The sequence below is a fragment of the Erpetoichthys calabaricus genome, chromosome 7 (assembly GCF_900747795.2).
Source record: "Erpetoichthys calabaricus chromosome 7, fErpCal1.3, whole genome shotgun sequence".
Taxonomy (NCBI): domain Eukaryota; kingdom Metazoa; phylum Chordata; class Cladistia; order Polypteriformes; family Polypteridae; genus Erpetoichthys; species Erpetoichthys calabaricus.
The window spans coordinates 187,489,969-187,506,708 of NC_041400.2; the positions used below are offsets into that span (position 1 = coordinate 187,489,969).

Here is a 16,740-nt window from a genome sequence, read left to right on the forward strand (position 1 = left end):
ATATGAAGAAATATTCTGAACAGAAAATCACATATGCAATTGATAATTTAGTGAAAGCACAAAAGAAAAAAACGATAACAAAATCTAAATAAATATGATATGTTATTCACATCATGATTATCTGTAATGTTTTGGGAAAATAATCTGTGAGTCAGTACTCAGTTCATTACTTTAGGTCAATGAATCAATAATTACAAGTTAGCCAGGGGTGAGTTCAGGTCACCAAATGTTAGAGCGCATCACAATAAATGTAGACGTGAAGGCCGTAGGAAATCTGCTAAATGCAAAACAAACTGGAATTCACTAATTTGCATTATGCAAACACACTCGCTGCTGTCTGGACATCACTTTATTGAAAAGATTTCAAAAATAAATCAAAGTTACCTTAAAAGTTGATCTTCCAGGCCTGATTTTGTTACCGTGAAGTTAATAATTGTAACCTTTATGCAGACCTGCAAAAGGAAACAGAAGAATGCATAAGATATTTTCTGTAAAGTAATTCAGTTTATGATAATAAACATATTTACTAGATAACAATAGAAAATGTGATACATTGCTGTATTATTCATAATGTTAGATAGATAGATAGATAGATAGATAGATAGATAGATAGATAGATAGATAGATAGATAGATAGATAGATAGATAGATCTGTAAATTATGTCAATATTAATAAATTCAGACACATGAGTGAAACTGAGTATTCACAAAGAAATCTGGATTTACAGTCTTTTTGTAAATGGGGGTTTTAAACAGTTCAAGGTTTAGGTTCTGATAAAGGGATTTCCAGTGAATGCATCACCCTACTTTAATAAAATATGTCAAGATTATTTATCCTGTGACACATTCTCATCCTGTTTATCCATCCAACCAATTTCCAACCCACTGAATCCGAACTACAGGGTCACGGGGGTCTGCTGGAGCCAATCCCAGCCAACACAGGGCGCAAGGCAGGAAACAATCCCCAGGCAGGGTGCCAGCCCACTGCAGGGTGCACACACACACACACACACACACACACACACACACTAGGGACAATTTAGAATTGCCAATGCACCTAACCTGCATGTCTTTGGACTGTGGGAGGAAACCGGAGTACCCGGACTGCAGGGCAGGTAACATCACTTCAAGAGAGGCCCACCAAATCAACAAGTTAATTAAAAGGGCAGGTTCAGTTATGGGACACACTCAGGACCCCCTGGAGGTCATAGAGGTGGAGAGAATGAAAACAAAACTGAGTGCCATTATGAACAACACTGCACATCCTGTCACTGTGACACACCAACACTGAAGACTTTCAGTCAACGATTCATTCAGCAGAAGTGGGTCTGGAAACACAACTGGCAAGTCAGATGGTTTATTTCTTTTTAATGTTCTTCCTTTATAGTCATTCTAGTGTATGTTCAGACCAAGTGTGTGTATTTATTTATTTCATGTATTTATCTATCAATCAATCAAAAGGGTTTGTGTTAAAAGCCAATAAAGTTCTATCTATCTATCTATCTATCTATCTATCTATCTATCTATCTATCTATCTATCTATCTATCTATCTATCTATCTATCTATCTATCTATCTATCTATCTATCTATCTATCTATCTATCTATCTATCTATCTATCTATCTATCTAAGTTGGCAGTTCTTTGAAATCTTCACCATTTGTAGATGATCTTCCAGACAGTCTGTGAAACAGTGTAATTCCAATTGTTTGCTGATCTTTGTAATTCCCTTCCCAGACTTGTAGGGATCTATTGCCTCTTTCTGAAAGCCTCAGAGAGATGTTTCGAACTTGACATGGTGATAACACAACTTTAATAACAAAGAGCAAACTAAATAAAATGTCAGCGTTAGTTTAAATAACACAGATTCAGATGGGCCCTCTTTAATGCTGTTCTAATGATCTGGTGCACCTCATTCTAACTTTAGGTATTTGAGGGGGTGGACTTACTTTGTCCACAAGCAAAATTTGCATTTGTGTTTATTTAAATTATACAAAGGACCACAAAATGTAAATATGGCATGACGATTGCTATATTACAACATCTTTATCTAAAGCTACTGTTTAAATGAAGATGAAATCCTGATCTGTCCACATATGTTAAACAGAGTGCATTTACGTTTTTTTACATACTGTAAGCGGAACACAAAGTTAAAATTTTACTCAGCTCATGATGACTATCCCTACCCCTAACCCATAATGACATTTTCTGCGCATTTTACTGTGCAGGTAGACTTTTTCAGTCTTATTTCTCCAACTTGAAAACATTTTCTCCTTTTCTATTATAACATTATTCAGCCTGAAGTTTGTATAAATTGAATGCAGGCCAAGATCAGTTCTGTAAATGTTATTTCACAAAGGTAATACTCTTTTTTGGCAGTTTTGGGGAATTAAAAGACAATATTAATTTCATGTTTCATGTAGAAAAGCAGAACAGTTAATCCCTTTCACCCTACCTCGGCTCAGCTCTCCTATATTAATAGGTCAACATCTAGAACGCGAGCCAAAAGGAAAAGAATAAAAGGATAACACTAATCCACTATTATTTTGTTTTATAGAAAAGAAAAGTCTAAAGCAGCGGATGCCTTTTGAATTTTGCTAAAAATCACTGGGGTTTTAACACGTGCTTATTATAATACAGCAAATGCATACCAAATGACTTTATAACAACAAATCTATAAAATGTGGACAGTTATTAATGGCAACAGCTGCTTTTTAATATAAAAGCGGAATGCATTTTGAAAAGGAAAGCATTAACCTTCATAATAGATGTGGACTTTGATGTGCAATTTACTTAATATTTCCAAATCTCTATAATTAACCTTTTTGTGCTGGGCCATTATTTTAGCAACTGAAATAGTTTTACTGGAAATGATTTATGTACCAGGGTGCTGTGTCCCATGATAAATGATTTTAAAAGAAATACCTCTGGAGATCATTTTAATATTTTATATTGTAGCTGCAAGTGCTTTTAGTCATCACTGAGTAGACATACATCACGTACGTACATCAGGGGCATTTCTGTGTTCTCACTTTATTGAATTTTACTGAATTGTGAAAAGATTGCAAATTTAAATACTGGCTAAACATAAAAAGAATTTTAGGAACTTTGTTTTTTTCTTTTTTTTAAATTTGCAGTATGAACAGCCGTGTGTGGTGTTTGCATGTTCTCCTGTGCGTGTGTGGGCTTCCTCCAGACACACGCACAATATTCTACTAACACAGGCTAATCACTTATTTAATTAAAAATAAGTTCATATATATTATCAAGGAGGACATAAGGACAGCTATGAAGAGGATGAAAAATGGAAAGTCTGTTGGTCCAGATGACATACCTGTGGAAGCATGGAGGTGTTTAGGAGAGATGGCAGTGGAGTTTTTAACCAGATTGTTTAATGGAATCTTGGAAAGCGAGAGGATGCCTGAGGAGTGGAGAAGAAGTGTACTGGTGCCGATATTTAAGAAGATCTTGTTTTCTCGAAATTATGAAATAATTCTAGCTAACGTTTAATGTTTAGCTACAAAGCCACGTCTTGTTTGAAATGGCAGAAGAGCAGAAATGTATTGATCAGCATGTCACATTTTTGTTCAGTCAAGGGCTGACACAGGCTGAGATTTGTTTATGCCTTAGTTCAGAAAATAATAACGTTAGTGTCCGTCATTTAAGAGGACGGTTAGCAAGGCTTCAGTTGTATAGGAGGAGACAATTTAAAAAAATAACAATATTGCACGTCCTCGCTTGACTTCTGTAGAATAATAACAGTGCCACTGCAGTAACTACAGGGGAATAAAATTGATGAGCCGCAGCATGAAGTTATGGGAAAGAGTAGTGGAAGCTAGGTTAAGAAAGTGAGGTGATGATTAGTGAGCAGCAGTGTGGTTTCATGCCAAGAAAGAGCACCACAATTGTGATGTTAGCACTAAGGATGTTGATGGAGAAGTTCAGAGAAGACCAGAAGGAGTTGCATTGCGTCTTTGTGGACTTGGAGAAAGCTTATGACAGGGTGAGGTGAGAGGAGTTGTGGTATTGTATGAGGAAGTCGGGAGTGGCACAGAAGTATGCAAGAGTTGTACAGGATACATACGAGGGAAGTGTGACAGTCGTGAGGTCTACGGTACGAGTGACGGATGCATTCAAGTTGGAGGTGGGATTACATCAGGGATCGGCTCTGAGCCCTTTCTTATTTGCAATGGTGATGGACAGGTTGACAGATGAGATTAGACAGGAGTCCCCATGGACTGTGATGTCTGATGATGACATTGTTATCTGTAGCGAGAGTAGGGAGCAGGTTGAGGAGACCCTGGAAAGGTGGAGATATGCTCTAAAGAGGAGAGGAATGAAGGTCAGTAGGAACAAGACAGAATACATGTGTGTGTGAATGAGAGGGAGGTCAGTGGAATGGTGAGGATGGAGGGAGTAGAGTAGGCGAAAGTGGATGAGTTTAAATACTTGGGATCAACAGTATAGAGTAATGGGGATTGTGATAGAGAAGTGAAGAAGAGAGTACAGGTAGGGTGGAATGGGTGGAGAAGAGTGTCAGGAGTGATTTGTGACAGACGGGTATCAGCAAGAGTGAAAGGGAAGGTCTACAGGACGGTAGTGAGACCAGCTATGTTATATGGTTTGGAGATGGTGGCACTGATCAGAAAGCAGGAGACAGAGCTGGAGGTGACAGAGTTAAAGATGCTAAGATTTGCACTGGCCATGACGAGGATGGACAGGATTAGAAATGAGGACATTAGAGGGTTGGCTCAAATTGGACGGTTGGGAGACAAAGTCAGAGAGGCAAGATTGCATTAGTTTGGACATGTGCAGAGGAGAGATACTGGGTATATTGGGAGAAGGATGCTAAGGATAGAGCTGCCAGGGAAGAGAAAAAGAGGAAGGCCTAAGAGAAGGTCTATGGATGTGGTGAGAGAGGACATGCAGGTGATGGGTGTAACAGAACAAGATGAAGAAGACAGAAAGATATGAAAGAAGATGATCCACTGTGACAACCCCTAATGGGAGCAGCCAAAAGAAGAAGAAGAGGAAGAATACGGAATCTGAAAGAGGACGTGAAATATCGTTATTTTTTAAAATTGTTTCCTCAAGAAAACTGACTAATTTTAATTTTTTAACTATTTAACTATTGCATTTTGGGATAAATGTGAGACGGTCATTTTCATTGGCCAATTAATATTCCGTAGTGTTTGGTGGCTTAGAATGCAAAGCCTGGTTCAAGTGTATGTTTTTAGACTAAATGCTAATTATTGTTCTTTCTTCTTCTTCTTCTTCTTCTTGTTGCCTCCCTGACAAAAGCTCTTCTTCTCTGGTTACTCAGTTTGGCCAGACAGCAAACTCTAGGAAGAGTCCTGGTGGTTCCAATCTTCTTTAATTTCACCAGTTGTGAGTTGATGTGCTTGATCGACCTTCTCCATACAGTTTGGTCCTGCACCTCCTTCCCATTCAGACTGTTCTTCCTTCAAATCTTCTTTTATTTCATGCATCCACCTTTGCTATAGCCTCCCTTGCTTTCTCTTCCCCTCCACTTCCATTCTCATGTATTCATTGTCTCTCCTCACCCATGTACATACCACAACTTTCCTGTACTTTTGTAGGTGTCTCTCCCACTTTTGTTGTACCTCTGATTGTCTCATTTCATATTCTTTCCTTTTATCTAACTCCACACATCCATCTCCATATTCTCATTTCTGCCACATTCAACTTCTTGTCCTGCTGTGCTCCCTTTACTGCCCAAGTCTCAGCTCCTTACATCACTGCTGGTCTTACCACTGTTTTAAAAACCTGATCTTTAACCTTTGCCTTAATTCTTTGATCACACAATACTCATGATATCTTCATCCAATTGTTCCATCTACACTGTACTCTATGAGCTATCTCTCCATTTAATTTTCTATCTTGGGCTACCACTGATTCTTGATATTTAAATTCCCCCACTCTTTTCAGTCTCTCTCCATGCAGGCTAACTTCTGAATCCTGATCATCATTAAATCTCGGAAATTCTTTCTTCTACTTCCTATTTCTCTTCAACCCCCCATCTTCCAAAGCCCTTCTCCAGTCTTCCAGCTCCCTCTCCACTTTCTCCTTTCTGGTGCTACACAACACCAGGCCATCAACAAATATCCATCCACTGCTTTTGAGAACCCATATAATTCAACTGTATGGTCACAGAAACTGGAGCCTACCTCGGTACCATCAAGCCTGGTCATGATGCTAGTGCACTGCAATGCCACCACAAGCTCATTCTTTCTTGGGCAGCCTTTATGTTTTGAGGATATCAAAGAAAAATCAGAGCCTCCATAGGAAAAAAACACCAAAAAGAAAGTTGCCAATGCTGTGGTTCAACTTCAGTTTCTTGGTGCAAAGCAATGAGCGACCCCTCGTAAGAATTAGAACGGTACTGGAAGTGAATACCATTGTGATACAGTAAAATGCAGAGCTATTTGATAAGGATACACTCTTCTAAAGTAAATCTGTTAAAATAAATTGTCTTGAGGCAAGGTCCTTGACGGTGCAAAGTTTTAGAATAAAGCAGATGTGGCAGAAGTTGGCAGGGAGTAGCATCCAAGTGTGTCGTAGTGTGGCGGAGCAGCTCAGAGGTGGTCGGCGGATTATGCATTCATGTGCAGATGTGCACAGTCTGGCCGATTGTCTCGTTAGCATTCTGGGGCACATAATTGAACATCTGTGCCCACTGAGAGTTTAAATAGGAGAGTCCAAGCAGGACAGATAGAAAGAGAGAAAAAATAAGTGGGCAGAATACTTGGTAAAGAAATGTCAAGTTAGCACGGACAAGCAGAGACAGGGTGGAGTGATGTAAATGGAGCTTCGAAGAGAAAGGACTTGGATGGACCCTCTCACACATTCCGGGTTGTGTGTACAGAGCACACGGGTAGAAGGAGGGGTGGCGAAGTCGATGCGGGCAGGTGGGACAAGAGTCAGGTGATGGCGATCACAGCTTGGAAGGCCTGCTTGGGTGGGCTGGAAAAATAGAGAGAAAGCTGTGATAGACTTGCTGAGAGGCCCAATGTTTCTCAAAGGGATTTAAAAGTATTGCACTGCTTTATTTTATAGATTATTGTTTGTATTTATTTATTATCTGCGTTGCACTTTACTGCTTGAATATAATAACCCTGCACTCTGCATTTTGTAAAGCGTTCGACACAGTTGATTGAGCTGCCCTGTGGGACATCCTGAGACTTCTTCGGATACCCTTGAGGTTGCTGGATATCATGGCCGGCCTGTCCACTGGTACTGGGAGTGCTGTGCAGAGTGGAGACAGGACCTCTGTGTTTTTCCCAGTTGATTCTGGGGTTCGTCAAGGGTGTGTTTTTGCTCCTACTCTGTTCAATGCTTGTATGGACTGGGTGTTGGGCAGGGTCGTGGGGTCCAGTTGCTGTGGGGCATCTGTTGGTGAAGAAAGATTCACGAATCTCGACTTTGCTGACGTGATCTTTGCGGAGTCAATGGATGCTCTGATCAGGGCACTCGAGAGACTGAGAGAGGGGTCTGAGTGTCTGGGCTTGTGAGGGTCCTGATAAAAACCAAGATCCAGGCCTTTAATGACCTCTTGGGCATGGCCATCAGCGGTGTGTCTGTCTGCGGAGAGAGTGTCGACCTCATCATTGAGAGGTTTACTTACCTCGGCAGTGACATTCATGTCTCTGGTGACTCTTCCTATGAAGTCAGTAGACGGATTGGGAGAGCATGGGGGGATCATGAGGTCACTGGAAAGGGGTGTGTGGCGCTCCTGATACCTCAGCCAAAGTATGAAGGTCCAAGTCTTTAGAGTCCTGGTGCTTCCTGTCTTGCTATATGGTTGTGAGACATGGACGCTATCCAGTGACCTGAGACGAAGACTCGACTCCTTTGTGTCTCTTCGGAAAATCCTTGGGTACTGTTTGTTTCACTTTGTGTTGCTCATGGAGTCCCGATTGAGGCACATTACCTACGTCAGTTACGGCACTACGGCCATGTGGCGCGTTTCCCCGAGGGTGATCCGGCTCGTAAGATCCTCATTGTTGGGGACCTGAGTGGCTGGACCAGGCCAAGGGGTCGCCCACATAACACCTGGCTGCGGTAGATAGAGGGTCATTTCCGGAGGGTGGGACTGGACCGTGTCTCTCCCTGGGGGGGTTGCCAACCGGGATCCCGAGTTGTTTTATCATGTAGTGGATGCAGCAACGCACTGTACCAGTGCATGCTCCCCAACTTGACTTGACTTGACTCTGCACTTTGGCTAATGTAACCCATTCCTGCCACTCACTGTTGCACCCATCTCCATTCCAAATTACTAGGGGGGCATGTGGACAGTTTAATGATGGGTATGCATCCCAGACTTTGACCCCTGCCATAAACATTGACTTTTTATTGTGACAAGAGTAAAAATAGTCATCAGATTTCTGAATTCTCCAGTCAGCCATTACATGCATAGTAATCGCTCACTAAAAAAATCATTATTACATCAATATATGTCAAGTGAGGCCATCGAGGCATTTACATTTTTAGAAACAATTAATCTTCTCTGCCCTTAGTTCTGCTATAACCTCACAGTGTATACTGTATGTCACCATATCAGGCCACAGTCACAAGAAACATTATTTCAGAAGAAATAACAACTGCAACCAGTTTGAATAGACCCCATGAGCTTCTGGGTGGCACAGCGGTGAATTCTGCTGGCTCACATCTCTTGTTCTGGGTTCAATTGTACATGTGGATGCCTGTGATGGTGTGGGTTTAACTTTAGCTTTTCCTTTTGTGTCACAATGACAGAAAAAGGTTAGGCTAACTGCCAATTCTAGACTGGTCCAGTGTAAGTGCGAGTGTGGGTGCATGAGTGTGGCGCCAATTCAGTCCTGCCTTAAACCCCACACGGCCTGACAGGCTCCGTCCTCCAAAAATAATAAAGCGGATTAGGTTGTTTTGATTTTATTGGGAGAAGGATACTAAGGATTGAGCCTGCCAGGGAAGAGGAAAAGAGGAAGGCCTAAGAGAAGGTTTATGGATGTGATGAGAGAAGACATGCAGATGATGGGTGTGACAGAGCAAGATGACGAGGATGGGAAGATATGGAAGAAGATGATCCGCTGTGGCAACCCTAATGAGAGCAGCCAAAAAAAGAAGAAGAAGATATGCAGGACTCGTCCCATCCCTCCTGCACGATGCATTAATTTTTAATGCCGTGAGTTAGAAGACACTGCATGTCATTGTAATGCATATGGAGACCCAGGGTTACTTAAAAAGCCTGCTGTGATTTCTAAAGTGTTCTTACTTTCGCAGTCATTACTGTGTACTTACTTGTAGGGTTGCACTTTAAAGCAGCAGGAAAGATTCTCCTCGCTAGCTCAATAGCACTTAACAGAGACGGTGGAGAAAAATAAATGAAAAATGAGTAAAAAATAACGAGCAAATCTAAGAGCAGCACCAATTGTATCTAAGAAATGTAAGTGGCAAACTGATTCATTGATTAAATTGTCCATTCACTACCTTAATGTAGAGTATTTACTCATTGCCACTACTGTATATTAGGCACACCAGCCTGCCCCTCCACATCAGCTGTTGTTGTAGCTACAACTCCGCATATGCAGCATGCAAACAAGTCATGTGATCCAAGGGACTCTGACTGTGTTACGATTTCTGGTGGTAGAAAGTGATGACTGCAGTCCTAAACTGCGAGCGAGAATCAAAAAGTAAAGGCAACTCAGCAACATACCAATAACTGTGAGCAGACAAATTAACAGTTCTATCGCTTTAGTTTCCCTGTGGCTTGATGCATTTCTGTCGTTACACTAAGTTCTTTATTCCACAGGGGAAGACACTTTTTGGCTGCTCCCAGCTGCTTCCTTAATCTCATCATCAGAGGTGACCCGTAGAGCCTCTTCAAGTGGACCGACAATGTAACAGTCGCCTGGTGCTAGATCAGGACTGTAAGGAGGATCTGGATGATGTTCAAATCACAGATCTCGCATTGCCTCCACTGTTGCAGCCAATGCATGGGGACGTGTACTGTCATGGAGCAGATGGACTGTTTTTGACAGCGTTCCTCATCTTTTGCGGCGCACTGCAGGCTTCGCTTTCCGCTTTCACTCCCTCTGTCCACTAACGTCTCACTACAGAGTGTTGTTCAACAACAGTTAAATCCCTCAGCAGAGTGTCCATGCTCATTTGAGCTTGGCTTCAACACGAGCTGTGCAGGAATGAACTACCCATAAGCCATTGCAAACATGTTGTATTGGGTCAGCTTCTATCTGTTGTGACTTTCAAATTGCGTTTTCGTTTTGATGTACCCTCGTATTACAAGGTGTGACCCAAAAGTATTTAGATGTACTCAGGACTACTCCCACCTCCTCTACTGCTCCTCTGCCAACATCTACATTGTCTACCTGCCTGGAGGAGATAGAGGCTTGGATGAGGCTCAATTTTCTTCAGTTGAACAGATCCAAAACAGAAGCCATCTTAGTTGGTACATCACATCATCTTCGCTCTTCTACCATCACCAGTATTACTTTCTCTGGCCAAAATATTCCTCTTTCCACATCTGTTACTAATTTGGGTGTTAGAATGGACTCCCAACTTACTTTTGACACCCACATCAAATATCTCTGTAAGTCATCTTTTTACCATCTCAAGAACATCGCCAAACTCCGCCCATTACTCACCCTGGCAAATGCAGAGAAGCTCGTCCATGCCTTTGTCTCTTCCAGGCTGGATTACTGTAATGCACTCCTCATTGGGATTCCTGGCAAGAGTATCCAGAGACTCCAGTATATTCAGAACAGCGCTGCCAGGATCCTGATGAGGGTGCGAAAGTATGATCACATCACCCCAATCCTGAAAACCCTTCACTGGCTCCCTGTTTCATTCAGAATAGAGTACAAGGTCTCCCTTCTTACCCATCAGTGCATTTATGGACATGCCCCTCTTTATCTACAGGAACTCCTTACCCCCCATAACTCCTTACGTTCCCTCCGCTCTGTACTCACTAACACTCTTCAAGTCCCCAGAACTAAGCTCAGCAGCATGGGTGACAGGGCGTTTTCATCGGTGGCGCCGAGGCTGTGGAATGCCCTCCCTGATTACCTGAGAGCCCCACAGTCGACTGAGGCCTTTAAGCGAAACCTAAAAACTCATCTTTTTAGAAAGTCATTTTGTTAAAGTATTTTATAGACTCTTCTGTTCTTTTTTTTATTTTATTATTCTATTTTTACTCTGTAGCACTTTGGGATTGCTAAAATATAAAGTGCAATATAAATAAAATTTATTATTATTATTATTATTATTTTACTTTACGTTACATCTAGCGGCCAACACTGTAACCACTGTAGTACTGTGCTTCACGTAACACGTGACCAGGCTTCAGTGGTTTTCGTTCAGTGGTCTGTAAGTACGATCTTGTTTTGCAAGTGAAGATTCTACGTAGGTGTTTTGGATTGGCTACTGAAGAGAATTTGACGAGTTAGTACGGCCAAATTCCAATCCAGTGAGTGGTTCCTTCTTCACGATAAGGTGCCATCTCATAAAGTTGCAATTGTAAAGAAGTTTCTGGCAGGAAACAGGAACGTTGCTCTTCTTCAGCACCCACCTTACTCACCAGATCTTGTACCTGCCGACTACTTTCTGTTCCCCAAATTAAAATTTCCCTTAAAGGGGTGGCATTTTCAAACAAATGGAAGAAATTCTGTGTGCAGTGACAAAGGAACTTAACAACATTTCTAAACTACTCTCCTGGAGGGCATGAAGAAGTCAAAGGAACGTGAAAACAAGTGTATTGATCAAGGAGAAATGTATTTTGAAGAATACAAATAAATTATGTCCATATAAAAAGTTTAAATAACAGCTGTCTACGAACATTTGGGTCTTACCTTTTATATTTTATTAGTTGTGTATTGTATTTGTAATTAATTTAGACCACATTGCAGAGATCTGTTTTCATTGTGACATTTTGGGGGCCTTTCTGCACTTGAGCACTTGCTTGACGTTTTTCAATCGTTTTCTTGGCCAGTTTTCAGGCATTTTTCAAGTGTTTTTCAAGCATTTTCAAAGAAGCGTTTTCCACGGAAAATAGGTTTACCATCATTTTCTTTTACCATTTTGTAGGTCGAAATGTGATTGTGGTGTCTAAAGAATGTCTTCAATAACTTTAGGGCTTTTAAATTTGGCAATCAAAATTCTGAAGAGGAGGTACTGTCGGAGTTGTTAGTGCTGAAACCGAGTTCACCACGACAGCAAAGGGAGTGTACAGCATGGTTTAGGGTAGCGGGTTGCCACCGTTGGGTCACGAGTTTCTGTTGTATTTAATGGGAATGGGTTGCAGATGGTTTGTGAAGAGGGTTGTTGTGTGTTGTTATGGGTTGATCAAGCAATTAACATTGCTTTGACGATCGTCAGCAAATACCCCTAATCGTCTGATGATTGCCCATGATTCTCCAAGAAAGGAAACTAACAATATTCTAAGGCTCTGATTATTATGTGTGAACTCAACAAGGCATAGGGTTAGCAAACACTAAAAAGAATGGGTCACAAAATAAAAAAGGATTAAGAGACACCGGTCTAGAGAAGAATTCTGGACTCTCTATGATGACCTTAGGTAGCATTCTGGAAAATTCCAGGATTACACACGAGTGTTGATAAGCATGCAAGTAGTAAGTAAGGGTCTAGTTTAAAAAAAATGCAGACATACCTCAGGAAGATAATGAGGGTTTGCCATTTTGGTTGTCATATAGAATTTAAAGTTTTTGTCATAATCGATGTCCGAGTCACCGAGGCGAATTAGCGTTCTCCCACCACTAACAAAGGTCTGCTTCAGTAGTATTGGTTCCAAAGCTGGATCCAGTGTCTCTTTCAGCTATGAGAAATAAAATGAAATGAATACATTAGCTAAAAATTGCAGACATATAATGTAAGTACAGTATATTGATTTATGGGTTATAAAATACATCCTTGTTTATCAACAGACACAAAAAAAAATAATTTTGGAATCAATTAACATGAATGTTAATTAGAAAGAATACAATCCAGCCATGTATCCATCCATCCATTTTAAAACTCTTATAACAGGATCCAGTGCCAAGCATAAGGCAACCCTAGCAAAGGCACCAGTTTGTCATAGAAGAAGAAGCACACTCTCTCACGAAGCCCACACCTGACACATCTCAAGTAGGTCATTACAGACCAGTCTCTGTCTCCTGTCCTTTCTATTCAAAACACCTAAACTAACCACGTCTCTTCATTCCTTCAACAGAACAGACAGCTTTATCCTAATTAGTCAGGCTTCAAGAATGGCCGTTTCACCGAGGTCAGCCATCTTCCTTGACACCCTCTCTAACCTCCACGCCACCGGGACTGCCCTCAGGTCGTTTGAGTCCTGCCTCTTGGGAAGGTTCTGGTGAAGAGAGATGTCAAGGATGCAACAGACAACCACAGGGTTGCCCCAAGAATGAGTGCTAGTTTCTCTCCTCTTCTGGTTATACACCTCCTCACTAGGCCCCATCATCCTGTGTCATGGTTTCTCATATCTGTTCCATTGCCAATGATATGCAGCATTCAGCATTCTGCATGTCTCACGGAAATTGCATGCTGGATGACCCTGTAGTTAGGAGTTAGGATATAGCGGGTTGGATAATGGATGGATGGATGGATGAAGGAACACCATCTAAGATGGACCTTCTTGTTATCCCAGCTTGTCCATTTATTCAACACCCCATTTACAGTATGTTCACCCCTGCTCACTGTATCACTAATGCACATCAAGTATATCCAGAACTTTGGAGTGGTGATTGATGACCAGCTATCCTTCACTGACCATGTAGGAAAGTTTTCTTGGTCTTGTAGTTTCACTCTGTTTCACCACATTGACAAGTTCAGACCAATTCTGATGAGCGTGTGCAGCACAATATCTCATCCAGGCTTTGGTCTTGACACACCTGGACCAGCAACTCTCTTCTGGCAGGAGTACCAATATGTGTCACCAAGCCACTGCATGTGATTCAAAATGCAGTGGAATGTCTGGTGTTCAACTAGCCAAGGTGGGCACACATCATTCCTCTTTTTAGATCACTTCATTGGCTTCATGTAGCAGCACACATAAGAGTAATGGAGTAATGAATGGGTCAGCACCACTTGTAAAGGCCTCTGCTCCTCAGGTTTGCTGGTGAATGGTGTCTGGTCAAATCTCAATTCAGGCTGATTTCACGTGTGGTGCTGGAATACGCTGCCCTCTACCATTTGAACTGCTGGCTCCCTTAATGTGCTTAAGAAGTGTCTGAAGGCTCTCTTGCTCTGTGAGTTTCTGCCTAACTGCCGACAGATTTGTTAGGTTCTTATAACCAAGAAAGTGCTACTCGCTTGCATTTTGTTCTGAGCTCTTCACTTGTGATGATGAACTTTGAACCCTTGTCCTGTAACACATATTTTAAAACAAACTCCAGACTGAAGTTTACTCAATCATGTCACCCTCCTTTGTAATTTGCTTTGGCGAAAAACGTCTGCTAAGCAAATGAACATAAATGTAGACACACAAGACGTTCACTCATGCTGGACCAATGTACAATCACGAGTCACACAAATGTCTTAAACCAAATAAAGAAACAAATCAATTAACAACACAGGAAGCATTACCTCTTCTAATAAGACAGGCATTCCTAATCTTATAGCGTTCTCCAATGTGCGAAGGAATCCCGCGTCTGTCAATTTAATAACTTTTAACCCATTCTTGGTTTCTTTTGTTCTTATCCAGCGATTTGCCTGTCAAAAGATATGAACAATAAATGTTATAAAATAACTCCCACTTTTTATTAAACAACAATCTTTAGGAGATATTGCTTCAAAATATTCAATATTCACACTAGGAACAATTTAGGATCGCCAATGCACCTAACCTGCACGTTTTTGGACTGTGGGAGGAAACCCATGCAGACACGGGGAGAACATGCAAACTCCACACAGGGAGGACCCAGGAAGCAAACCCGGGTCTCCTTACTATGAGGCAGCAGCGCTATCACTGCGTCACCATGCTGCCCATATTAAGATTACATCATTAATAATTCTTTACATTTATATAGCTCTTTTCTCACTACTCAAAGCTCTTCAGCAAGTGGGGAGCCACCTCACTAATGTGCAGCATCCTCCTGGACGATGCGACGGCAGCCATTTTTGCACCAGTACACTCACCACACATTAAATATTAGGTGGTGAGGTGCTGAGAGAGACAATTAGTGACTGGGGGCCAGAATTACAGCCCCAACTCCAAAAAAGCTGTGACCCTGTGCAAAAATATAAATAAAAACAGAATGCAATGATTTGCAAATCAGTCTCATAAACTCTTATTTTATTCACAATAGAACATAGAAAGCACATCAAATGTTGACAGTGTGGCATTGTACTCTTTCATGAAAAATATTCGCTCATTTTGAATTTGATGGCAGCAACACAATAATAATAATAATAATACATTTTATTTGTATAGCGCCTTTCCCATGCTCAAGACACTTACAGAATATAAGAAGGAATGGCAGGGTATACAGTATATAGCATTGTACAAACCAGATAAATAAATAAAGATTACGACAGTGAATTCAGAGAAAAAAAACAGACAACATAATTAATTGATGGTCTCGCACACACACACAGGTTACATGAGCATCTTGACAGAGAAGTAAACTGAGAGAAGAGTAATAAAGTCACGTGGAGCTAAAAGCCAAACTGAACAGATGAGTTTTGAGTTGTTTTTTAAAAGAATTCATGGAGTCAGCTGACCTGATTAATTTCGGTAGGTCATTCCAGAGTCTGGGCGCTATACAGCTGAAGGCCCTGTCACCCATGGAGTGTAGATTAGTGAGGGGCACAACAAGATTGCCAGAATCAGAGGATCTTAGTGGGCAGACAGGCACATAGTGATGGAGAAGGTCACTGATGTAGTTTGGCGCGAGGTTATTTAAGGCTTTGTAGGTTATTAGTAGGATTTTATATTCAATCCTGTAAGACACGGGGAGCCGGTGAAGGTGGAGCAGGATGGGTGTGATGTGCTCGCTGCTGCTGGTTCGAGTAAGGACTGTTGCAGCTGAGTTTCGAATAAACTGGAGCTGTGATATAAGATTAGAAGGGGCACCTGCCAGTAGGGAATTACAATAATCGATATGGGATGTGATAAAAGCATGGACGAGTTTCTCAGCATTAGAGAAGGAGAGGAAGGAGCGAACACGGGATATGTTATGGAGGTTAAAGTAAGAAAGTTTCTTAATGTGATTTATGTGGGCGGAATAAGAAAGGGAGGAATCAAAAATGACACCAAGATTCTTTACAGTAGAAGCAGGTCTGATGAGATAACCACCAAGTTAGAGAGGGAAGGAGCTCATTTTATTAAGTTGCATTTTAGTCCCAATTTGCAGGAGTTCAGTTTTGTTGCAGTTTAATTTTAAAGAGTTCTGCTCCATCCAGGTTTTAATTTCACTGAGGCAGGTCGTGAGCTGAGAAAGCTCTGATGAAGATCCACTTTTAACATTGAAGTAGAGTTGAGTGTCGTCTGCATAAAAATGATAATCCATTCCATAGCTATGGATAATATGGCCAAGGGGAAACATGTAAATACAGAAAAGCAGAGGACCGAGGACAGAACCCTGAGGAGCTCCTTGTGTGGCTGGCGCTGAGCTGGATCTGCTGTTGCCAAGACTAACAAACCCTTGCCTATCAGTCAGATAGGACTTGAACCACTGGAGGGCAGTGCCAGAGATACCCAGCATGT

At 41.4% G+C, this 16,740-nt stretch overlaps 1 protein-coding gene across 1 annotated transcript in view; it reads right to left on the reverse strand.

Moving 5' to 3' along the window:
* The window catches only part of dnah6 (dynein, axonemal, heavy chain 6), a 439,386-nt gene that overhangs the window by 135,951 nt on the left and 286,695 nt on the right, over positions 1 to 16,740 (reverse strand). The window contains exons 56-58 of the mRNA XM_051929949.1: positions 14,619 to 14,744; positions 12,682 to 12,846; positions 385 to 452 (exon numbers count right to left, since the gene is read on the reverse strand). Coding sequence (XP_051785909.1) covers positions 385 to 452; positions 12,682 to 12,846; positions 14,619 to 14,744 — 359 coding nt within the window. The remainder of the gene's footprint in view (positions 1 to 384; positions 453 to 12,681; positions 12,847 to 14,618; positions 14,745 to 16,740) is intronic.